This window comes from Drosophila yakuba, chromosome 3R (assembly GCF_016746365.2).
Source record: "Drosophila yakuba strain Tai18E2 chromosome 3R, Prin_Dyak_Tai18E2_2.1, whole genome shotgun sequence".
Lineage (NCBI taxonomy): Eukaryota > Metazoa > Arthropoda > Insecta > Diptera > Drosophilidae > Drosophila > Drosophila yakuba.
Window position 1 is genome coordinate 3,097,434 of NC_052530.2, and position 23,216 is coordinate 3,120,649.

Genomic DNA, 23,216 nt, shown 5'->3' on the forward strand with positions numbered 1-23,216 from the left:
AAGCGATATCTAAAGGTGATTATGCAAATTAATAAACCAAATATAATGGAATTTGTTATGTTGGTATAGTTACATTAATTGACTTTGAACTAACTTTTACCAAATAGTATTACAGACTAGTTAAGTACATTTAAACATGCTGAATTTCAACTGTAAATTTTAGGAATTCTTTGTGTTAGAAAGTCAGGGAATACCCAAAACGGTTATTGGGTTGACCGGGTTTTATTAAAAATCGTTTTGCTCCTTTCAATACATTGTGTTATTCTCACACATTTACTTTAAAACAAAATTAGTAGACCTTTTTAAGATTACACAATTTGACAACAAACAAAACCTCTTTAACAAATTATACTGTTATTATGAAGTTTATTTAATTAGGCAAAAATTGGTTGGTGGATTTCGCCTATTACCACAACTTCAACTGAGACGTTTGTAATCATCACCTTCTTTCGATAGTGTCATCCCTACTTTGCCAGCTCGGTTTTTATTTACTTTTCTATGCGGCGAGTTAACTTAAAAAACAAGTAATCATAAGAAAAAGAAACAACCTTAATGTTCATTGATCAGTTCAATTATCCTAAGCCTTGTAAAACGACCACTTAGAGCTGTCAAAATTTCATATTGGAGTTCGGGTATAGGAAAGTGCATCCAACCATTGGCACAAAGGTTCTTATCACAAGAAAAGACACAAAAAAAAAAAAAAACAACAACAAATAAATAGATAGCGCAACAAAGTGAGTAAACTGAAACTTAAGATAACCAACTGAGTTACTCACTCGCCTTCGTCGATTGCAGTTGTTGGTCCGCCGAATAGGAATCTCGTTGCGCAGAGAAGTCTTGAGAGCTTTGAGGTCTGACGTGTCGCTTGCTTTCTGACGATAGAAACCGGAGAACGGTACGGAAGTGGAGGAGTGATGTGTGGAAATCCATCTGTGGGAAACGGGACGAGGGCCTTAATTCTTGTCGGTGGTTATGGGACCCGTCTTCGACCCCTGACCCTCAGCACACCTAAGCCACTGGTGGAGTTTGCCAATAAGCCGATTCTTCTACACCAACTGGAGGCACTCGTCGATGCGGGATGTCGTCAGGTAAACCCAGTTTATAAATTAATGTTGCTTAAAGCAGAGTCCAAAACCGCCGCATTGCTTATGACAAATCTTACCATATATATACCGGTTATTTATAGTACATATAGTATATTTGTTTAAAAAAGGTTGATCTTGTTCCATATTGTTTTCCTGTCCCAAAATTGGGAAAGACGGTTACGTAATACGATTAGAACAACTTAATTTCGGTTTTTTATTGTTTTTCGAAATCCTAGATTGTATATGCCCAAAATAATGCATACTTTTTCCTTGCAGGTTATTTTAGCCGTCAGTTATCGAGCCGAGCAAATGGAAAAGGAGCTAAAAGTCGAAGCAAAGAAACTGGGCGTGGAATTGATCTTTTCCCACGAGACGGAACCCTTGGGCACAGCTGGACCTCTAGCCCTAGCTAAAACTATTTTAGCAGCCAGTTCAGAGCCATTTTTCGTGCTCAATTCTGACGTTATCTGCGATTTTCCTTTTAAGCAACTAGTGCAATTTCATCGTAATCACGGAAAAGAAGGCACAATTGTTGTCACAAAAGTCGAAGAACCATCAAAATACGGAGTTGTGCTGTACGATGAGAACGGCTGCATTAGAAACTTTATTGAAAAGCCACAGGAGTTTGTTAGCAATAAGATAAATGCTGGCATTTACATATTTAATCCCTCCGTGCTTGACCGGATCGAAGTTAGGCCCACATCAATAGAGAAAGAGGTATTCCCTGCGATGGCGCAGCAACAGGAGTTGTATGCAATGGATTTAACTGGATTCTGGATGGACATCGGACAACCAAAAGACTTTCTAACCGGTACGACTGACTCAATCATTCGCTCGCTCAATCTTGATTGCCTAATTGGTCTTATCGCTTTGAAAGCAAACGTGGATGTCGTTGTTAATTGTGCTTTGCCTTTTTTACCTACCCGGCTTTTGCCTTTATCTATTGTTCAGTTTCCTGGAACTATAGCAAATTGCTTGACAGAGCGATTTCTGTTTAAAGAAAAGGAGGGTCATTAGGCTGATAGTGGGCGCTAGGAGAAACCGAGTAGAAGGGTGAATTGTTTGATGGGTTCGATGAATACATGTACGAAGATAAAATATTTTCCGCCAAAATATAATGCTGTCGCAATCATATTTCTTGTTGTTGTAATTAGTTCGTTAAGATCTAAGTAACTGAAACGAAATAGGTGAATTATCTTAGCACTAGTCTGCTTCTTAAATGTTTATTTCACTTAACAATGGAGTGTTGAAAATGAAAGCCATTGAATGGGAGTGAAAACCCCGACTTAGTCTCTTTACTTATTGCGCCATTCTATTTCATTTCAGGAATGTGTCTCTATCTAAGCTCGCTGCGCCAGAAGCAATCTCCCAAGCTGTACACAGGGCCTGGAGTGGTGGGCAACGTGTTAGTGGATCCCACGGCCAAGATTGGCGAGGGTTGTCGCATAGGGCCTAATGTAACTATTGGACCGGACGTGGTTATCGAGGATGGCGTTTGCATTAAGCGCTCGACCATCCTCAAAGGCGCCATCGTTCACTCACATTCGTGGCTGGACTCCTGCATCGTCGGTTGGCGTTCTACGGTTGGCCGTTGGGTTCGCATCGAAGGCATCACCGTGCTAGGCGAGGATGTAATCGTGAAAGATGAGCTATACATTAATGGGGGTCAAGTCTTGCCCCATAAAAGCATTGCGGCCAGTGTACCAGAACCGCAGATCATTATGTGAGTCGGTGACCCAAATCATTAAGTGTAAATACAATCAATTTATGTTCACTTCTGCTGTTTTGGTATTTTATAAAGGTGCCTTTTGCTTTTATGCTCTTACTACGATTTGCAATATTAACACTATAAAAAAAAGATAAACATTTCCAGCAGTTAGCGTTGCTAACTATTTATAAGCTATAGCTCTTTGTCCTTCTCTAGCGAAGGTAAAAAATCGGACTTATAGTCTAAGCATAAACGCATCAGTAGAACGTTTTTGTACTTTAATAAACGAAGCATTAGTTATACTCCTAAATTCTAAGTTAGTGAAATATACTACATATGTATTTAAAAAATTAAAAAATTGTGCTTTCATAAAAAACAGGAAGCAAACGGCAACTAATGATATTAGTTGGATTTATTCTATGGTAATTTTCCCAGGAGCGGTTACCTAAACTATTAAAATAAACTATTAAAATAAAGGCTTGGCAATTTCAATTCTGGCATGCCCTTACTCTTCGATGGGTACTTAGATTTTCGATTAGCTGTTTTACTATTGGCTTAGGCATCATCGGCTTGGGAATTTGGTGCGTTTTTTAGGCTGTCATTTTTGGAATTGCCTCCTGGACTAAAGGTCGCCTAGCAACCGTTTAGAAAGTGGTAGTAAAACCCAAACAAAGCCGTTAGTGGTCTAGAGAAAATGTTTAAGTCGATAGCTCCGATCGAAGGAATCCGACAGCCCCTGGTGCAGTGGCTCTGGGAGGACAAGGAGGTCAAATTTGATGTACCCCTACTGTACGTAAACGCATATACAATTGGTTTTTGGATCCCCAATTGGAGAAATTCGTTTCAGACACAAAAACCTACGGAGCGGAGAACGAGTACTCGATTACATTTACCACATCGAAGACAGCAAAGGAAATCTGGGGGACACGGGTCGTCTGATGGTAACCAATTTGCGGATTATATGGCACTCGCTGGTCCACAAGAAATACAATCTATGTAAGTGCTCACAGTTCTCGTTTTCCTGCAATGCACTTGAAATTGAATTTCCTTAAGAAGCCATTGGGTATGCTCGGATTGGTAACACCAACACTCGGATAGTTCATATGCACTCCAAAGCAAGGATAGCCAGTCAGGCCTTATACATCCTGGCAATAAGCAATGAGACCCGCTTTGAGTTTCTTTTCACCGACGTATCTGGGGAAACGTCGCGTCGGGATCAGCCGATCTTCGCTAGCGTGTTTGATGTCTATTAGTGAGTAAAATCTAGATCATTATAATACAAAAATGCTTTTAAAATTGATGTGTTACTCAGCCTATATCAACGTACTTATCTCTACCGCGACCTGAAGCTGCGCGGAGCCATCGTTCAAGCGGGTCAATTGGTTATTCTACCAGATGAACAGGTCTTTAGCCATGTGCAGGGTGTGTGGAATTTGTCCAGCGACCAGGGAAACCTGGGCAGCTTCGTGGTAACCAATATTCGACTGGTGTGGTTTGCAGACGCCAACGAAACCTTCAACATAAGTTTGCCATATTTACAAATTGAAAGTGTAATCTACATATATACATTACGTTTTAAATATCCATTATAAACTCACAAGCAACTTCCCATTACAGCTTCGCGTTCGGGAGTCCAAGTACGGACCTGCTTTGGTAATCCAAACAGCAGAAACGGGAGGAGGATATGTACTCGGATTCCGCGTCGATCCTGCCGAGCGTCTTAACGAGTTGTTCAATGAGCTCTGCTCGCTGCACACGATTTATGGCGAGCAGCCCAACTTTGGCATCCAATACAATGCCCACGACGCCCGTCGGCGGTTGGAAGCGGCCGAAGAGGAATTGGCACAAGCCTCCCAGTTCAAGGTGGACACCTTTGAGGAGCTGGACGAGCGGCAGGAGCGGGAGATCAACACTAAGCTCAACAGCTACCTCGCAGAGGGCTGTTTGGGCAAGGTTTCCAGTCAGGGTGAGAGAGATCCGCTTTACTGCAAGGAGCTGGGCTTTGCAATGGAGCCCATTAGGGATGGCTACAAATTACGAGACCTGTGGAACATTATGCCCACCAAAATGGAAACGATGGAATAAATATGTTATACCCGAAAAAAGTTTATTCGTTGTCATTGCAATAAAGTATGAAATTATGTGTCAAACGAATAAAACTAGGGTTAGTTTCATGGCGATAGTAATTCAGTAAGAGCAAATTGAATTATTTTATTAAGTTAGAGTAGGCATATGAATTTTGACGAACTTGGAAAACTGATGATGAGTGGACAGATGTATCTGTTAGCCGATGGCGTACGTTTAGTTCCATAAAATCCTTTAAATAATAAATTACCAATTTAATTAATTTTTAGTTATTTTTATTGACGCATACAACTCGCTGTGTGTTTAAGTAATTTTGCTTTTGTTTGGAATCGCTTGTAATTGTCCTTAGCCTAGGGAAAATTTTTAAACATTTTCGAGATTGCAAATTTAAATTTTCCAACTTCTACTTCTTAATGACATAAAGGGTTTAAATTGTGTTTGGGTTTTTCGGTGTTGTCTGACTCAAGCAACAAAATTTAATGGGGTTCTGCTTGTCTTTTCTATGGTTTCATAAATTAGTTCATATCACAACACACAGTTGATTTGCCTGGCATGTTTTATATATATAGTTTTCTATACTTTTATGTCATTGCTGTTCTTACAGATAGATCGTATGTTTAGATAAAGTTAGAAGTACATGCATGTATTTATACTAGTATGTGTGTGTACTTTGTCTCTGAGCCATAAATTGTAACAAACTTAACTAAAGTAGGAAAAGAAATTGTAGTTGTGGCGCTTTTTCATCATCTTGTTCTTTCCATACATCTTTACTAACTCGCCTTAAAGGCAAGCACATAAATTAAGCGAACCGAAAACGTTGTTTGTACATTAAAAGAAAAGGGTAATAATTAACATATCAATATGTTGACAAACCGTTTTGGCTAAAACATTATTATCAGGAATGACTTAAATGAACTAGTTTATACATACACTACTTTATACATTTAATACTTTTTGCTTAATGAGGGTTAGACAAAGGTTGCTAAAATTTGTTTCGCAAATATCTTTTTGAATCATATTTTATTCGTAGCAGATGCTTTTTGTTTTATCAGTCTTAAAGACCAAGCCAGAATTTTGTAAAACGTGTACGCAAACAAATTATAGTTGCTTGATGAAACTCAAGTACTCATACTTTCTCACGAATACAAAACGAGTTGAACTACGTGTACTTTACATGATTACTGACTTATCTTACATGTCTTCCTATTTCAAGGAAAAGATGTAGTACGTACACACAAACAGTAACTAGAACAAAAAGACTTAGAACATAGCGAGTCTCATACCCGACTCTTTTCTATTGTTGTTTCGTTTTTCTAGCTTTTGCCATATTGGCTTACATTCCAATGAGTGAACATCCAAGTTTTTTTGACCTTATTTGCTGGCGGAGATCTGCTGACGGGCCCTCTGACGTGTCATTGGCGGGGAAGGACGCGCAGACAAGGCTGTGGAACCTCGACTGCGCTTGACGGCTTTTTTATTAGCTGCCTTACGCTTTGTTGCGGTTTTACGGATTGAATCTGCTGAGGAGGCGGATGTCGCTGTGAGAACAGTGACATTCTGCAGAGAAGCTATACGACTACGTTTTATAGCTTCACATCTAGAGAATGATTTGCTCTTGGTCGAAGCATTTTTCGCTACTGAAGATTTAATTGGATCCGCTGGCGTAGGAGACGTGATCGGTTCTTCATGACTGCGCTTGGAGTTTCCACGCGCTGCCGTCGCTTTGCGCTTGGCAGGAGTTTTGTCTTCAATTCCTCTCTTTGCTGCAGTTTTTAATTCCGCATCCAGCGCCTTGCGGCGTCTCTTGGGCGTGAGCATGGGAGCGCGACGACGACGCTTTGGCTTGGTAATGCCCTCTGCAGAGTCTGAGGTGTGTGCGTTGTGGGAGCGGGATCTGCTCCTGCTGGTGGTGTTAGTAGTTGCGTTAATGGCGGTGTTTGTGGTTGCTGTATAGGACATCGGAACGAAGGCCGAACCCTCAACTGTTGGCAAAGACAAATTGCTATGCGAAGACATACATTAGATATTAGGAGTTTTTGAATGTTAAACTAGAAAATTACCTGAGCTTTGGCTTGTGGACCGCATTCTCTTCGTCGTCGTCCTCATCTTCTTCGCTGTCTGCATTTGCAGCTAGTACAAATTTTGGTTTTTTCATTTCAAAGCCGCGTAACTTGTGGCTATCAACGATAAGCATTTATATATACATATTATATTTGTGGGTTTCTTATAATGATTTGGCTCTACCTCTGTATGGCAAAGGTTAGTTTAAAACTCAAATATAAATTAAAAAGTATGGACGCATGGGGATCATACGGAGTGATAGTGCCAAGTTTTTTGGCATTCCAGACTAATTTTTTGTTAACTTTTGTATGGCCAAGTGTACATTTTTATACTACAAAACTTCTTGGTTTTTAAAAAATAAAAGTATTAATTTCTCAAATAGAATCGGTTTCGAATATCGAAGAGTACTCACATTTTTATTGGTGTTATGGGCATAGGACGAATGGGCTTAAAGAGGCACAGGTCCATAAGCAGGCTGTCGGTGCTGGGATTCCGTTTGCGAGCGGCGGTAGATCGGTGGAGTGCTGTGGGAGCTACTGTGTAGGTGCGCAGAAAGGCGGCTGTGGGCACTTGACTGGGCAAAGGAAGCACCTGTGACGAAGACACCTGATTGGTTGGGGCATAGTGGTAACTCCTCGAGCTGCCGGGGATAGATGAGGTAGTGCTGCTAATGCTGCTGCAGCCCATCAGCCCGCCAGCGCCGCTTAGCTTCCGCTTTAGGCTGTGGTCCACGATCTTGGAAGCAGGAGCTGTAGCTGGGGCCACCGGCGTAGGTGCGGACATGACCAGGGCCTTCTGAACAGTGTCCTTAATAAACTCGGTGCCTCGATGCAGACGCACAGACAGGGTCTTCATCAGGGCACTAGCGGCACTAGGACGCGAGGCGGACGCTGTGGGCGTACCCACTCCGCCGGAGCCCACGCTGCTGGAGCCGGATCCGGCATTGCTAGCCAGCTTTCCGGCGTCGTAGGCCGGCAGACCGGCTGCGGCCAGCAGCATTACGGAAACGGAATAGGGATGTGGCCTTATTTCTGCCCCGCTAGCCTAGTGTCTGACAGCTTCTTCGGTTGGGTACACTGCCTCCAGCACCGTTCATCAGCTATCGCACCTCACATCTACGCACTCATCCCTGCCGGGTTTCCAGCCGAAGTCTTGAGCAAAAACTAGATTTCTTTTTGTTTTCCCCGTCGCCTCAACACTCGTCGTACTACTACTACACGCACTCGCCCACTACTACATCCACGCACACACACGCCCGCACACACACACTACAGTAGCTCCATTGTGTGCCGGTGGGAAGGACGAGCGACTCGTTTTGTACTGGCAGGCTTTGCTTGGGCCTCCTTGCCTCTTCGCTCCCCGCTTTTATATTGGTTTACAGGCCTGTGATTCGCCGGGCGAGCGGCAATGGTTTTTCGCGAATTTGTTTTACGATTCGATTTTACGCTTTTTTCATTCACAAGCAGCTGTGGCCAATCGATGTTTCGATACGTGGGGACAGTCGCGTTATCGATAGGCGTGCTTGTATTTTTAGTGATACCAGAGGGCGCTCGGAAAATAATCTTATGACTGTTTACCGGTATTTTAGGCGACAGATGTATGCTTTCGATTACTTTTATGGAAGCTTTTGCCCGCAAATAAAATGTTCAATTAAAAATATGCCGAATTTGCCGAATTGCAGAATCGAATCGACTCAATTTCCAGTCTGTTCAAGTTTTCAATACACAGAAGAAATCGGATAGTTGATTTTACATAGTAAAAACAAGATCACAACGGTGCGTTGTTATGGGCGGAGTTAGTATCATTTAAGACACATTCCTTCACTATGATGACTTCTGTTCTCTTACGTGAAAGTGGAATGAATTTAGATGTGTTCTGAAAAAGTTATTTCGCATAGCGTAATTGGTAAAGCCCGAAATATTCTATTCGATTGTCTTCGGTAATAGTGTATTTAAGTAATAAGTAGTAACTGGGCAACTGTGAAACTCTTTCGTGGAATGCATCTGGATGGGTTTTAATAAAAGTATTCCGGAACAGGACTACAGCTGTGATCACTGAAATAGCAGTACTTGTGACCTGCAAGTTTAGTCTATAATTTACACATTTAATGGAAAAAATGTATGTACAATATCATTAGGTATTCAATTTTAAACCATTCAACAAATGTTTCAATTTTCTTTCATCCTGCACAACTTGCTAAAGCTGAGCTTTAGAAGTCGGGGGGTTCTTCGTTTTCGATCGGTTTTAGGTCGGGAGATTGTGCTGGGCAGGGCATGACGTCTATTTTATTATGGATGAATTTTTAACCGCTTAGCTCGTGCAGGAATGTCCATTTTAAGGACCTATTCAATTCCGTATAAGACAGCAAAAAATTTTTAAGCATATTTACAAAAACGTTTTGGTCCATAATAACATCAATCATACGTTTCGGACTCATACCATTGTGGGAAAAACAAGCCCATACCAGGATATCAGGATATGCTTAACAATCCTGAAGGAGTGGTCGACTAACATACTGTTAGGAACCATTTTCACCAAATATCATTATTTTCGAGTCATCAATCCAGAGGATATTTCGCCATTTAGAGACTGGCCAGGCTAAACGGGTTTTGGCTAAGTCTAACCTTGCCATAATATGCCTTTGACTAAGTAAGAGCCACAAAAGGTGCCCCTGACACTTAATATTTCATTCAGTAGCCGTCGTCGAATAGTAACGTCGCTGATTTCGAAGTTTAACTCGAAGTTTATGTCTCCAGAGGATGCAAAAGGATTAACCTTACTGAAACAATCCTTTCGTCGATCCTCTGTATCTTTGGTTTTACGTGAGGCAGCGCAATTTTCGGACTTCAAATCATATTTAATGGCACTGGATACAATTTCTACAGAACATTGAAGGATTTTTTAAATTTCCCTGGAGGCAGTTCTGTCTTTTACTCACTGAAATATATTTGTTATGTATTTTTTTTTTTAATTTATCGCCCTTATAAATATACTAATCAACTTTTGCAAACTCACTTGTTACAAAATATTGACCATTTCCGGACTTTTTGTTGTACAAAGCCAGACATTGCTATTTTAATGAACAGCCCAAACTTTATGAATTTGCTTAAGAATGTAAAGATAATAAGGATTACTTCAAAAACTAACGGGACTTCCTTTTTATACCCGTTACTCGTAGAGTAAAAGGGTATACTAGATTCGTTGAAAAGTATGTAACAGGCAGAAGGAAGCGTTATCGACCATATAAAGTATATATATTCTTGATCAGAATCAATAGCCGAGTCGATCTGGCCATGTCCGTCTGTCCGTCCGTCTGTCCGTCCGTCTGTCTGTCCGTCCGTATGAACGCTGAGATCTCAGGAACTACAAAAGCTAGAAGGTTAAGATTAAGCACACAGACTCCAGAGACATAGACGCAAGTTTGTCGATTCATGTTGCCACGCCCACAAACCGCCCAAAACTGCCACGCCGACACTTTTGAAAAATGTTTTAATATTTTTTTCATTTTTGTATTGGTCTTGTAAATTTCTATCTATTTGCCAAAAAACTTTTGGCCACGCCCACTCTAACGCCCACAAACCGCCAAAAACTGTCAGTGTTAAAGACTCTCCTTAGCACTTACACTAGCTGAGTAACGGGTATCAGATAGTCGGGGAACTCGACTATAGCGTTCTCTCTTGTTTTTTTTTTAAATAAAAGATTAAATATTATAGCTAACGCTCGGAGAAAGGAATATGTACATATTTTTAGATTAGTATCCGTTGACGTATGTAAATAAATACGTTTGTGATAAACAAAATCATTAAATATTATTGCTAAAGCTCGGAGAAAGACATACGCATAGAAAACATTAAACTTACTTAATTAGCACAAACTATAAGAAGCAAAGCCGCTTTAATCGCTGCCACTGCCTTATAGTGCACATTAAAGACTGTACTAAAATTGAAATTAAATAGCCGAATAGGTTTTCAGCTACTGTGCGCCACTTGCGGTAGCAATCGAAGATACGAACATCACCGTATTGGGTTTATGGCAACAAAATAATTGCCGCGGCGCAAGCAGCGCTGAGTTTTTCGAACCAAGAAAACCAAACCGACGTCTCTGTTAAAAGAAGGGGGAGTGACACATGCTTCGCAAAACCTTAAATGCTAAAAAAAATGTTTTCTTGTCTGGAAAAATCCTTTATTTATGTATTATTTGTAGACTTCGATTTTTAAGAAACAACTAGTAATTTTGAAGACAGTTAATGTTCTTGCAATTAAATTACATATTTATTTAAAACCTATTTTTATACCCGTTACTCGTAGAGTAAAAGGGTATACTAGATTCGTTAAAAAGTATGTAACAGGCAGAAGGAAGCGTTTTCGACCATATAAAGTATATATATTCTTGATCAGGATCAATAGCCGAGTCGATCTGGCCATGTCCGTCTGTCCGTCCGTCCGTATGAACGCTGAGATCTCAGGAACTACAAAAGCTAAAAAGTTAGAAAGCTAGAAAGATTAAGCATACAGACTCCAGGGACACAGACGCAGCGCAAGTTTGTCGATTCATGTTGCCACGCCCACTCTAACGCCCACAAACCACCCGAAGCTGCCACGCCCACACTTTTGAAAACTGTTTTGATATTTTTTTATTTTTGTATTGGTCTTGTAAATTTCTATCGATTTGCAGAAAAACTTTTTGCCACGCCCACTCTAACGCCCACAAACCGCCAAAAGCTGCTACGCCCACACTATTGAAAATTTTTTTGATAGTTTTTCATTTTTGTATTAGTCTTATAAATTTCTTTCGATTTGCCAAAATACTTTTTGCCACGCTTACTCTAACGCCCACAAACCGCAAAAAACTGTCAGTTTTGAAGAGCCTCCTTCGCACTTTCACTAGCTGAGTAACGGGTATCAGATAGTCGAGGAACTCGACTATAGCGTTATCTCTTGTTAAATTTCTACGCTATGCTCCAAGAAAACCTGGCATGAATTTAAAATTTCGCAATTTCCAATAATTATTTGCAGTGCGGGTGGAGGGGTTGGGGCAAGGCACGCTTTTGTGGTCGCCCCACCTCCTACAGACTGGATGCGATTCTCTCCAGTGGCCACTGCTGCTGTGACAGAAGTGTTTTTTGGCATGTCAAATGCCCGTTGGTGCCCACTTCCTTTTTGCTCTGTTCTTTCGCTTAAAAGAACGCTATAGTCGTGTTCCCCGACTATCTGATACCCGTTACTCAGCTAGTGGAAGGGCGAAGTTGAAACTTCAACACTAACAGTTTTTATCGGTTTGTGGGCGTTAGAGTGGGCGTGGCAAAAAGTTATTTGGTAAATCGAGAAATATTTGCAGGAATAAGAAAAAAGTGAAAAAATATCAAAATATTTTTGGCGGTGTGTGGGTGTTAGAGTGGTCGTTTTATGGTCGGAAACGCTTGCTTATACGTGTTACATACTTATCAACGAATGTAGTATACCCGTATACTCTTCAATTGTTTTTACAGTTCTTTATGAGACAAAGAAGTTGTTGATGCTGACATTTATTTAAAATATATTTTTAATAAGTAAATACAAATAATTATACAAATTGTTTTTACAGTTCTTTATGAGACAAAGAAGTTGTTGATGCTGACATTTATTTAAAATATATTTTTAATAAGTAAATACAAATAATTATACAAATGGTCCCTTTTGTGGGTATAACGACTCTTTGAATGATTCTGATCAGGAACGATATATGATCATATTACGATATTCAGCAATCTCTTACGTCATTCGTTCGTTGTAATTGAGTTTCACCAATGGTCTCATGTAAATAGAACAAACGCCGCTCGAATTAGTCGGACATATTGCTAGCAAGTAAAAATCGAGCCCAGTGCCCCAAATGCATCAGAGTATTCAGGGCTTCGGCTCTGTAACCCAAGGCCTCCTCTCCAGCTGTTGTATGTGCTGCCTAGCAGCCTGCCTGCCAGTTTTGAGTCAGGTCCTTGCCGTAATGACTCGGCTGGAGGTCACCTCTTCGTCGGCGTCGTCGAGAATGATCGCCCCCCATGGCGCCTCAGCATGCGCCGAACCACGCGCTTTTGGAGTTCTGCGCAGCCGCAGCCAGGCTTTTAGACCAAACAAAGGTCAGGAGCAGAGGAGCATTCGGCATTCGGAATTCGGTGGTATGGATTTGCGATGTGGCAGGCGTCGCACTCGAGGCTCAAAGCTATAATTTTCCAATATGCAGATGTGATGGTGCCTCAAAATGGCGCCGCAAACCACTCCTTAGAGAGAGGCAGAGTGTAGTGGCGTGGCAAGCCACCGCTATTAACAATAATGCAATTTTGCAGCACGGCTAACAAATTATTTTCACTAAATTAAATTTTAACTCGTGCTGGGCGCACTTCTCGAGAATCGAACCGCACTGCGAAAACCACCGGATCCGCCCAAAAGCACCACACAATCCGGTGACTTCAAGTGAGCCTGTGGTTTGACGTGCGGCAGGACGATGGTACGCTCTGGAGATGAGACCTCGTCCTTGGAGAAACACAGCTGCCACTAAGAGGGGTTCCATGTGGAGAGCAAGTGGAAGGACACAAAAGTTAGAAACACAAAGATGTCGGGTTTATGCGAAACTAATTGATTTATCGGAAGTCATTACAGCTACAGCGGCATAAGCTTTGTGTTCAACTCGTTCCGTTCCTCACCGCTGGCAGTTTAATTTCTTACTCACTGGGTTCTGATAATTAGAGTTACGAGGAGTTTGGGTAAATAGATATCTTGTAGTATATATATAATCCTTCGTGGCGTAAACCATTTCAGATCTATCTTAATATCGTATTTTCTACAATATACGCATCTACGAAAGGAATCTCATGTCTGCTCATTTCGGCAATGACGAAAATTTATGATCTCAACACGCTGGTGTTTATAATCGAGGCGATCGATAAGATAAATGATTATTGAAATGCGCAACGCAAATGAATAGAGCGGCTAAGGCATTACCAAAATTTGTAAGCAACAAATTTCTAGCATTGTGTTCGGCAATTTCTTCTAGTGCCGATTGCCCGGCTGTCTCTCGGGAAAAATTGAAAATCGATTTAGATGCTTAGAAAATATGTATGTACATGCATGCCAGACTCTTGCTGGCGATTCCAAATGATTTCAATTACATTTAATTTGGCCTCAACATATTTTTCACAGGTGTGAAGAGTTTTTTCGGTAATGAAAAGGCCATAAATCATGTCACAAATGAAGTTGAACTCAATGTTTTCGTGGCCCTTCGCGTTTTGTTTCCCTGCTTTTTATTGTTGGAAAGTGTAACATTGATTAAGCATTATTAGCGTTTATTGTTGTTGTGGCTCACTCGATTCTATGCTATGTAGCCCTTTGTATTTGAGTCTTCTTTATATCTTCTCCCCGATGTTTTTTTGTATTCTATCTCCCATTTCGGTCGCTGTTTTGTAGCGGCACAGTGGGACACTTTCCATCATCACCACTCTGCTGGCTGATGGGTTGTTGGGTGATGGAACGTTTCGTTTTCCAGCCTTGCCATCAGCCCCCAAAGGAGATTCTTCTTCGAGGGCTCTTCCGGGTAAGTGGGGCAATCCAGGGGATGGCCGCTATGGGGGCGATCGTATTGATATATGCTCTGTCCGACTGTTGGTTCTCGGAGTAAATAAAAATTGATTTGCCGAGTAAGCCGCTTTGGGAAATGAAGTTTATAATGAACTGTGGAATGCTGTAGTCTAGTTTTCAGGCAAGATACCCGTTCCTCAGCTTGTGGAGGTGCGAACGAGAAATTTCATAATTTTCTGAAATATCAATAGAAATTGAGAAAAACAAAAATGAAATCAAACAAATTAAACACTACTACAGCAAGAAATCTCCACATTTTTCTGGCACATTGATGTAAATGGCAAAAAGATGTAAATTGTTTCAAAAGTGTGGGCGTGACAGATTTGGGCGGCTTGTGGGCGTGGCAAGAAGTTGTTTCGCAAATCGGACATGCAGAAGACAAGACAAACAAAAAACTAAAAAAAATTACTAAAACATTTTTCAACGGTGTAGGCGTGGCAGCATTGGACCGTTTATGGGCGTTAGAGTGGGCGTGACAACATGGGTCAGCAAGCGTCTATGTGTCCGGTCGTTTTTGTCTGCATACTTAATCTCAACTTTCCAGGTTGTATAGTTACTAAAATCTCGAGAAACATGGCCAGATCGACAGGGTTATTGATTCTGATATATTTTATATGGTCGGACGTACGTACTTTTCGACGAATCTAGTATACCCTTTTACTCTACCGGGTATAAAACCTTTTACCCAAAAAAATAATTTCGATTAACACGATTTGCCTGGTGGCTTTAATTATATCCTTGCAGAGGGTTTATTGATTTAAGTCAGGAGAATCTGAAATAGGGTAATGACAGTATTATTTATAGGTATAATAGAAAATAAATAACCTTTTTGTTGTTGCTAGGCCCAAATGGTTCTTATGCGGTTGTAATATATGAGTACCGCAAGGGTAAGCTTTCTTTATCTTCAAAAGGAGTTGGCAATGCAGCTGTCCGGTGGGGGAAAGTAGTAGAAATGCTTTTAAGCCGAACTATAATATTTACCTATACACCCTAAACCAGACTCAGTCAAGAAAGCCACTGGCAAGTCCACCAACACAGAGCCAAAGCAAAGAAAAAACAAAATTTCAAGGGGAGTCTGTTTCAAAAACGAAACCGGCCAGAACGGCATAAAATGCGGGGGGAAAGGAGATCCGCCAGAGCGGCGGCGGCCATTACTTGGTCTCCTGCCTTGGCCAATAAATTGAGCATCAGCGCAGCTGTGGAATTGTGGGACTGGCCCTGAACAAGACCCAATCGTGCTTTGGGGCGCCTCCTGAAAGTCCAAAACAAAAGCAAAAACAAAATAAAGTTGGGGTCGAAATTGATTTTGCGGTAGCTCAGTCAATAAATGCCGTCCAGCTCAACTTATAAATAGGAGATGAATAATAGAAGAGGGCTATAGACAGGCGAGGAGGGCGAGGTTTTGTGCACAGAGAAATAATATATACTAATAGATAATATATATTGCGATATACCTATCATACTAGTAATATACAAGAGAGGCGGGGCATACAGAAATAAATAGTAACCAAGTAACCAACTTGGATCGTACCGGATTACACTCTTTTCTCTCACTGTTGAAATGCAATTTAGTTGCGGCCTTGCGCAGTGCACAAAAGGTTTGACAAAGTGAGAAATATGCATGGCAAGCAAGGAGCACTAGCATGCCACCATCCCTGCGGCCCCTCCACCCTGCGGCACTCCCCTTCCGTCCGTTTAACTGCAACGAGAAAATATGATGACATATCGCGTCATAGTTCAAACGGCGGGGACTCCACTGATCAATTTTGTACGCAGCACGGCGCCATCTTTTTGGCTCTTGCATGGGAGCAGGACCTTCCTTTTTTCGAGGATTTACTGTGATACTATGCATTGCGATGCGAGGCGAGAAGGTGGGGAGGAGGGAGTTCTTGGCCTGGTCAGTGGCACTGCGCACTGTGTATTTAGTTTTTGGTTGCTTTCGTTTTGAGTGAGCCAAATCGCAGGCTATAATTTTTTATTATGCCGGGCCAGGGCCAGGGAAACGAGAGGGCCAAGACGTCGGCTGGTGGCTTCCGTTGGTGGAGTTGGCTCTCGGCCCGGAGTAGCCATAAAAATAATTAATTAGCTTTTATGTGGCAGGAGCCGTTGAAATTTCGCTTGTTATCCAACTCTTTCCGCTCCCTTCACCTGGGCAGTGCAATTACCTTGCCTGGCAGTGCAATTTCTGAATTACATTTGGCTGTTTAATTAGCCGTATTAATTATCTCCATAATCAGCATCTGTTCTGTGGTCACACACACACATTCACACGAGGGCAAAGCTCATTTCCGCTCCAGCAGACGGCCATTTTGTTTTTATCCGTGTCTGATTTGGCGTTGTAATTAGTTTTTGCGGTTTTCTATTGGCTATTTGACCGCAAATACAATTGTTATTTCGTTCGCTTTCTCTCTGGAAAATTAGGGTAAAACTTTAATGCTTTTATATTTGTTTTTTGAAAGAGATGGTCCAGTTATGCTTGCAGCTCATATCGATTATAACACAATTGATATGTGCGTTTTTATTGGGTTTCATATGTTCCATACTAATTGATCAAATTTTAGGTATATCTTTTTTTAAAATTGGTGTTACGTTTTTATGCCATTACCCAATTGGGTGATAAAAATATTAAATACTACTTATTTGATGTGAATGGCACTAAAAAACCCACTACAAAAAGAACACACATCATACAGCATACAGCTTAATACTAGTAGAAACGTTTTTGTAGATTTTTAACCTCTGACAAGAATTTGACAAAATGCCAGCGCACATAAAACTGAACCAGAAAATCGCCTTTTGTCTATACATTTATTTGATTTTCCTTTCATTTTTACTACCTTGTATTAATTAGCCAACGAACTTTTTCTTTTGGCCTTTGCACACGATTTCCATTATGTTTTCTCCTATTCCCACTATTGCCATGCCACTTACTTAATGTTGTGTCACACATTTCCTAACCCTTTCTTTCAGATAGCTTTATGCCGTATGAAACCATCATCATTAACAATATTCTATTCAAATAATTTATGCAGAAAACTGTAGAAAAGTATGAAGCATTTTATTCCTGCATTATATACTTGCTGCTAGAAAAATATTATCCGTTTCATAAATAAACCAAAATTATTCGAAACTAGAATGTTGTTGAAAATAGCGAGGTGAATGGGAACACACATTATTGGCGTTTGTCTTGGAGAAGTTCGCTGACACTATGGTAAATCGCACATGAGAGAAATTGATGTATTAAAGTACGGTAGCGCATTCTAAATTTCGTTTTGTAACGAAACATAGAAAATACGTTCCAAGTTTCCTAGACTTTGGCGTTTAAAAGAAAGCTAAAAGGGTGATTTTAGGCGTAAGAAATATAAGTGTAGCAGTGTAGAACGTTGCTTGGCAACTAAAAGACCTTAAAACAGAAATAAATGACGATAGAAGGAAATAATGACTAAAATGCGCAATTCGCTTTGGGCAGAAGAAAACGCCCCTTATAAATAATTTCGATTTTTTTCGCGCCAAAAAGAAAACAAAGGATTTGACTAAAAAGCCACCAAGAACACACAATAAAGCTGATCTGTAAAGCCAGATTTGCGCGCAATGAGGCGGAAATGCAAATAAAGAGTATGTATAACTGCACACAAATATCCACGGGCCTTGAGTAGGGCAAGGCCAATTGTTCACTTACCCGTCCCCTGATGACGATTACGGAAGACTTTAAAACTTTAACGACGGAGATGAAGATGACTGCTATGCATAGTTTCCGTGTAGTTTAATCCATTGTTCTACGGGGCTGACATTTCCCCGGGTGAAGTCAATCAAAAGCAAATGGCTAAAGCTAAGGATTCTGGGACGCTGCGCTTTTGTTTTTTCAGAGTATACGTCGCGACTTCGCCCTCCAAGCACAAGGATAATAGGATAACAACAAACAATATACAATAAAGGCCTACTGACATAACCGAAAATCGATTGGAAGAACGAATGCGGTTTGGTATCGCAGTTGATTGCTGACCAATAAAATCAATTGTTGTTATACCCGTTACTCGTAGAGGAAAAGGGTATACTAGATTCGTTGAAAAGTATGTAACAGGCAGAAGGAAGCGTTTCCGACCATATAAAGTATATATATTCTTGATCAGGATCAGTAGCCGAGTCGATCTGGCCATGTCCGTCTGTCCGTCCGTATGAACGTCGAGATCTCAGGAACTACAAAAGTTAGAAAGTTGAGATTAAGTATATAGACTCCAGGGACATAGACGCAGCGCAAGTTTGTCGATTCAGGTTGCCACGCCCACTCTAACGCCCACAAACCGCCCAAAACTGCCACGCCCACATTTTTGAAAAATGTTTTAATATTTTTCCATTTTGCATTGGTCTTGTAAATTTCTATCGATTTGCAAAAAAACTTTTTGCCACGCCCACTCTAACGCCCACAAACCGCCAAAAACTGTCCTTCGCACTTACACAAAATTACAATTAATTACAAAAATTAACGCTTTTAGATATCAAATCAAGAACGAACCGCATCAAAAGTACGGTAAACTCGATTTTTTTTGATTCAAGGACAAAAATTTAAATTCAAGAACGAATAATTTGAGACCGATATTATGAATTTGAGAACGAACGTTTTGGATCCAAGTACGATAATTGTACTGCTTTAAGTATGCGAAATACTTAAAATAAATATTAAATATACTTGACCCAAACTCGTCAAATTTTAATATGTGCATTAGAAATTCACGGTTCAAGATGTACAAATTTAAAACTGAAGTATGAATATTTTTATTTTCAGAGCAAACACTTTTGTTTTAAGAACGAATCATATTTATTGTTTATTTACACGAATTTAATAGTTTTGTTATTTTTATTTTATATATAGTAAATGTATACATAAAAACATCCTTAACTTTTTTCTTAAAAATTAAATTATTACACTTTTCTTAAAGTTCTTACAGCTAAACATATTTAACGAAACGCGGTGTCAAGCAAAATAACAAATAGAGTCCTGGGCATCTATCAAAAACGAAGAAAGACAAATATAAAAATAAGTAAATAGAAATTTTGTATATAACCTTAATTTATTGCCGACTGTGCTTCGGTAAGCTGTTGCCTGCTGAGATCGTTTTTAATCTTCCTATCGTAAAGGCTTCAGGTCGTCCTATTTCAAAACCAATGCATGCTCTTTCTCTGGGTATATTTCGCAGAAGTCGATTTTTAACTGTAAATATTACTTATTAATTTAAAGATTTATTTCATTTAGAAGTAACATGCATACGCAATGCATGTGCGTGAATGCAAACACGTGCAGAAGCCACCGACTTATTATCTATGTATATACATATATACTTTATTTTAAGATTTGTACTCTCACATTATTCTTCAATTATTTCACTTAATTCACTTTCTACTTGTTACCCCGGGAACTTTTTGACACTAAATGAGCGCCGTGTTGCAATCGATTATCGAAAAAACAGTTCTTTAACAACCCAGAAACGTAATCGATATTAACAAGTGTAAGAAGTCGAATGGCTGGAGATTTTTCGATCGCATACATTTTTAAAAAAACTTCTTTTTTTTATATTCTTTTAAAATTGGTCGTATAAAGTGATCAAGGAATAATATACATAAATGAGAAAAGATAAACCTTTGTTTTCCATAAGTATCAATAATATCGCTTTTGAAATGTGTAATTCGAGTACAACTAGTACTTATTCCAAGAACGGTTGTCTTAAAAATTTTAAGTACGACACAGTACATTTTTAAGAACGTTTGTTCTTAAATTATTCGTTCTTCAGTTTTCTGAGTGTACACTAGCTGAGTAACGGGTATCAGATAGTCGGGGAACTCGACTATAGCGTTCTCTCTTGTTTTTTTGGTTCAATCTTTGTCTGTAATTGAATCGCAAAACGATGTCATTTAACCATTTACTTGAATACATCCAAACCTTATGTTTGATCATATGTACTTTCATTTCAGTGCAAAATGTACAAAAACTAATTGAATACAAAATACAAATACAAATTGAATACAAAATAAATTGAATATAATGACCATATTGGTAATAGCATATAACCCACATTCAATAAGAAAGTATTCAGCATTCTAACCGTGTTTATTGGCGCATCAAAATTCGTTGCACTTCGATTTCTTTTTGGTATATTTACAATTGCTTGGTTGGGCAATTTTGGTTTTTCTTTGATAAGCATGTTGGATAGTATGTGTTTTACTGGTTTTTGGGCTGGCTCTCCAATAGCTTGCGGTTCTGCTCCTCACGCCTCCGCTTGGCCATCTCGAAGGCCGTGATCTGTTTCCGTGGACGAGGTCCGGGCTTGCTCCGGAATCGCTGAAGGCGCACAAAGAGGGGTCTACGCTGGTTGAGCCACCAGCTGAAGTCCGACGGAATCCTGCCGAACTTGCTGACCATGTTGCGGTGCCTCTGGATCTCCTCGCGCCTCTCCAGCCACTTCCTCCCGTACTCCCAGCCGAGCAGCCAGCCCATTACCGGCCTTTCCTCGCACAGCTCCGGAATGGGTTCCGGCCGATCTGCCGGCGGAAGGATCGCTGACCCGTGATCTCTGGCCGGAATCAGCGGCGAACGGCTCCAGGTCTTGATCTTTGAAATCATCCTTGAGTGGAATTGTTGTCGTGTCGGTGCTGTGTGATTTTTGACGGAGTCTGTCTGGGACTGAAGCTTTGTGTGTGATGAGTCAGAAGCTACTGGGTTATGAAAAATATTCGAATACTGTTGGTTGTGTTTCAGCACAACATTTGTACATTTTATTAATAACTTAGAAATGGGTTGTGCAAGCACAATCGGTCCTTTAAGTAAATTGTCCGATTTAGACTTATCATAAGCACCCCAGAAGCCATCAGTTTTCGCTGCCCTCCAAGAGATGCCGCACCTCACAGATATGTATATTAGCTTTCAAAATTTTCCATTTGGCTTACGTCTGAAATTAAATGTAGCAAGCGAAGTAAAACGGTCCGCCACTTTTAATTCACTGTTATCAATTAAATACCAATATGCGCTATCTAAAAAACAATTTTGACCGGATTGCTTTCTTAATCATTCTACCGAATCGTGTTTAAAATTCGTGTTACCGAATTGTGTTTAAAAGCGATACATTACTTACTATTGTTCTATTTTATTATTTTTACTCATTTAGATACAAATTTTATAAGGGAAGTCAGAATATGGTGACAATTAATAATTTTTGCAAAAGTTCATATTCAAAAACTGGACAACTTAATGAACATAAATTAAACATCAAGATCTGAGCAGCTGCTGCCTAGTCTTTTTAAGCCTTCGTCTTTCAAGCCAACTAGTATAATTGGGTGGAATGAAGTTGGCCTCCTTCTTCACCTTCTTCTCGGTCTCCATCTGGTGGGTATCACGTTCCTCCAGCCACTGACGACCATAGTGCCAGGATAGGATCAGTTCCATTTGGGGCTTTACCTGCTCGTATGACGGCGTGAAAGTCATGTGCCTGATATTTCTTTTCGCCATCTCGCTTTCTGCGTAGAAAGCCCGTGCGGGCGTCCAGTAATTCTTTTGCACCATTTTTTTATATTTTCTGTTGATATCTTTCTTCCTTACAAAATATAGCTTTACTACATAATAATATCAGTTAGATTTCGGTGAAACCGATTGAAACTGAAGGGAATATCAAGTATGGAATGATTTACATTACCAAAGTATCGGGTAACGGGTAACGGGTAACGGGTAACGGGTAACGGGTATCAGATAGTCGGGGAACTTGGCTAATGCGTGTTCTTTTTTTTTCTTATGGGCTTTGTAAATTTTTATAGATTTGTGTGTTATTTTTAATAGTTCTAGTACTTACTAGCGTTTGGAATTAATTCGTAGCGTTTTACGAAAGATTACGCTAGCCAACTATTCACAGTCAGTTGCAAGTGTGACAATGAATAGTTGGCTATTGAAATCTTTCCAACACCTAATAGAACTTTAATAATTTGGTTGCATGTGATTATTGAAGTATTCCTTCCTTATGATGTGGAAACTATTTATGAAAGTGCCAACTGCTAATTAAACAAAACCCCCGCAAGAATGCTGCTAATGGACATAACACAAATGGCACAGACAACAGGCAAAAAACCGCCCATCGACAAGGGTCGCAAATTGGGAGGAAAATACAAACAGATGTAAATCTGAGCGAAAAACACGAGTAACCCAAAGTGGAAAAACTGGAAATGTGAAAAGCGCGGCATGCGGGCCAAGTCAGCGGGGGCGACTTATAGGTCAAGTACGAGTACGAACTGCATTGGCTCGTTGTATTTGTAGCGGCTCCGGAAGTGAAACAGTTGGATGGAGCTCAAATCAAAGGAGCAAAAGAACAACGCGTGCCAAAAGGTGCAAAGAGGCCTTAGGCGGATTTCGAAAGACAGCTGGTTTTTATTCACAATTTCACAATACGCAATTATGCAATAAAAGCTGGCGAGTTTAACGCAACCTGGTATTCTAAACATAATACAGTCAAAACCATGACCACGTGGGCGCAGCGTGGGCCAAATGTCGACCGAAATTCATCGCCTCTCCTTTTTAACAGTAACAGAGAATAGATTGCAGTATCCACTGACCAAATTCAACAAAATATATTATGAAGATACATGTAAGTCGCCTTCCCGCTCACACACCGCTTACACACCGCTCGGCCGCCT

General features: G+C 40.3%; 5 protein-coding genes and 1 long non-coding RNA gene across 7 annotated transcripts; 2 read left to right on the forward strand and 4 right to left on the reverse strand.

Moving 5' to 3' along the window:
• The first annotated feature begins 464 nt into the window (after window positions 1-464).
• LOC6535331 (mannose-1-phosphate guanyltransferase beta) lies at window positions 465-2,859 on the forward strand. The gene is made up of 4 exons (XM_002095951.4): window positions 465-734; window positions 796-1,088; window positions 1,362-1,896; window positions 2,412-2,859. The coding sequence occupies exons 2-4, from the start codon at window positions 915-917 to the stop codon at window positions 2,810-2,812; spliced, it is 1,110 nt and encodes a 369-aa protein (XP_002095987.1). The 5' UTR covers window positions 465-734; window positions 796-914; the 3' UTR covers window positions 2,813-2,859.
• A 387-nt stretch (window positions 2,860-3,246) lies between these two features.
• On the forward strand, window positions 3,247-4,947 carry LOC6535332 (Bardet-Biedl syndrome 5 protein homolog). 2 transcript variants are annotated; one of them, XM_002095952.4, is made up of 5 exons: window positions 3,247-3,582; window positions 3,641-3,789; window positions 3,850-4,045; window positions 4,106-4,343; window positions 4,411-4,947. In XM_002095952.4, the coding sequence occupies exons 1-5, from the start codon at window positions 3,488-3,490 to the stop codon at window positions 4,876-4,878; spliced, it is 1,146 nt and encodes a 381-aa protein (XP_002095988.1). In that variant the 5' UTR covers window positions 3,247-3,487; the 3' UTR covers window positions 4,879-4,947. The 2 variants fall into 2 exon arrangements, with proteins under 2 accessions (XP_002095988.1, XP_039232180.1); XM_039376246.1 differs by having other exon boundaries at window positions 3,488-3,789; window positions 3,847-4,045.
• A 189-nt stretch (window positions 4,948-5,136) lies between these two features.
• LOC6535333 lies at window positions 5,137-8,438 on the reverse strand. Its single transcript, XM_002095953.4, has 3 exons — window positions 7,352-8,438; window positions 6,939-7,055; window positions 5,137-6,880 (listed from the first exon to the last, which is right to left on the reverse strand). The coding sequence occupies exons 1-3, from the start codon at window positions 7,936-7,938 to the stop codon at window positions 6,250-6,252; spliced, it is 1,335 nt and encodes a 444-aa protein (XP_002095989.1). The 5' UTR covers window positions 7,939-8,438; the 3' UTR covers window positions 5,137-6,249.
• Window positions 8,439-19,477: 11,039 nt separating this feature from the next.
• Window positions 19,478-20,162, reverse strand: LOC120321862. Its single transcript, XR_005561589.2, has 2 exons — window positions 19,610-20,162; window positions 19,478-19,550 (listed from the first exon to the last, which is right to left on the reverse strand). It is a non-coding gene; the product is annotated as an uncharacterized LOC120321862 (long non-coding RNA).
• A 468-nt stretch (window positions 20,163-20,630) lies between these two features.
• On the reverse strand, window positions 20,631-21,244 carry LOC6535335. Its single transcript, XM_002095955.4, has one exon. The coding sequence runs from the start codon at window positions 21,160-21,162 to the stop codon at window positions 20,761-20,763; it is 402 nt and encodes a 133-aa protein (XP_002095991.1). The 5' UTR covers window positions 21,163-21,244; the 3' UTR covers window positions 20,631-20,760.
• A 486-nt stretch (window positions 21,245-21,730) lies between these two features.
• On the reverse strand, window positions 21,731-22,214 carry LOC6535336. Its single transcript, XM_002095956.4, has one exon. The coding sequence runs from the start codon at window positions 22,096-22,098 to the stop codon at window positions 21,805-21,807; it is 294 nt and encodes a 97-aa protein (XP_002095992.1). The 5' UTR covers window positions 22,099-22,214; the 3' UTR covers window positions 21,731-21,804.
• Window positions 22,215-23,216: the final 1,002 nt, after the last annotated feature.

Coding starts and splice junctions, on each gene's coding strand:
- LOC6535331 (XM_002095951.4), top strand. CDS start 915: ATGTGTGGAAATCCATCTGTGGGAAACGGGACGAGGGCCTTAATTCTT. Junction 1,089..1,361: donor TCGATGCGGGATGTCGTCAG/GTAAACCCAGTT, acceptor TTTTCCTTGCAG/GTTATTTTAGCCGTCAGTTA. Junction 1,897..2,411: donor ACCAAAAGACTTTCTAACCG/GTACGACTGACT, acceptor ATTTCATTTCAG/GAATGTGTCTCTATCTAAGC.
- LOC6535332 (XM_002095952.4), top strand. CDS start 3,488: ATGTTTAAGTCGATAGCTCCGATCGAAGGAATCCGACAGCCCCTGGTG. Junction 3,583..3,640: donor AAATTTGATGTACCCCTACT/GTACGTAAACGC, acceptor AATTCGTTTCAG/ACACAAAAACCTACGGAGCG. Junction 4,344..4,410: donor CATATTTACAAATTGAAAGT/GTAATCTACATA, acceptor TTCCCATTACAG/CTTCGCGTTCGGGAGTCCAA.
- LOC6535333 (XM_002095953.4), bottom strand. CDS start 7,938: ATGCTGCTGGCCGCAGCCGGTCTGCCGGCCTACGACGCCGGAAAGCTG. Junction 7,056..7,351: donor CCCATAACACCAATAAAAAT/GTGAGTACTCTT, acceptor TATCGTTGATAG/CCACAAGTTACGCGGCTTTG. Junction 6,881..6,938: donor GTCCACAAGCCAAAGCTCAG/GTAATTTTCTAG, acceptor GTCTTCGCATAG/CAATTTGTCTTTGCCAACAG.
- LOC6535335 (XM_002095955.4), bottom strand. CDS start 21,162: ATGATTTCAAAGATCAAGACCTGGAGCCGTTCGCCGCTGATTCCGGCC.
- LOC6535336 (XM_002095956.4), bottom strand. CDS start 22,098: ATGGTGCAAAAGAATTACTGGACGCCCGCACGGGCTTTCTACGCAGAA.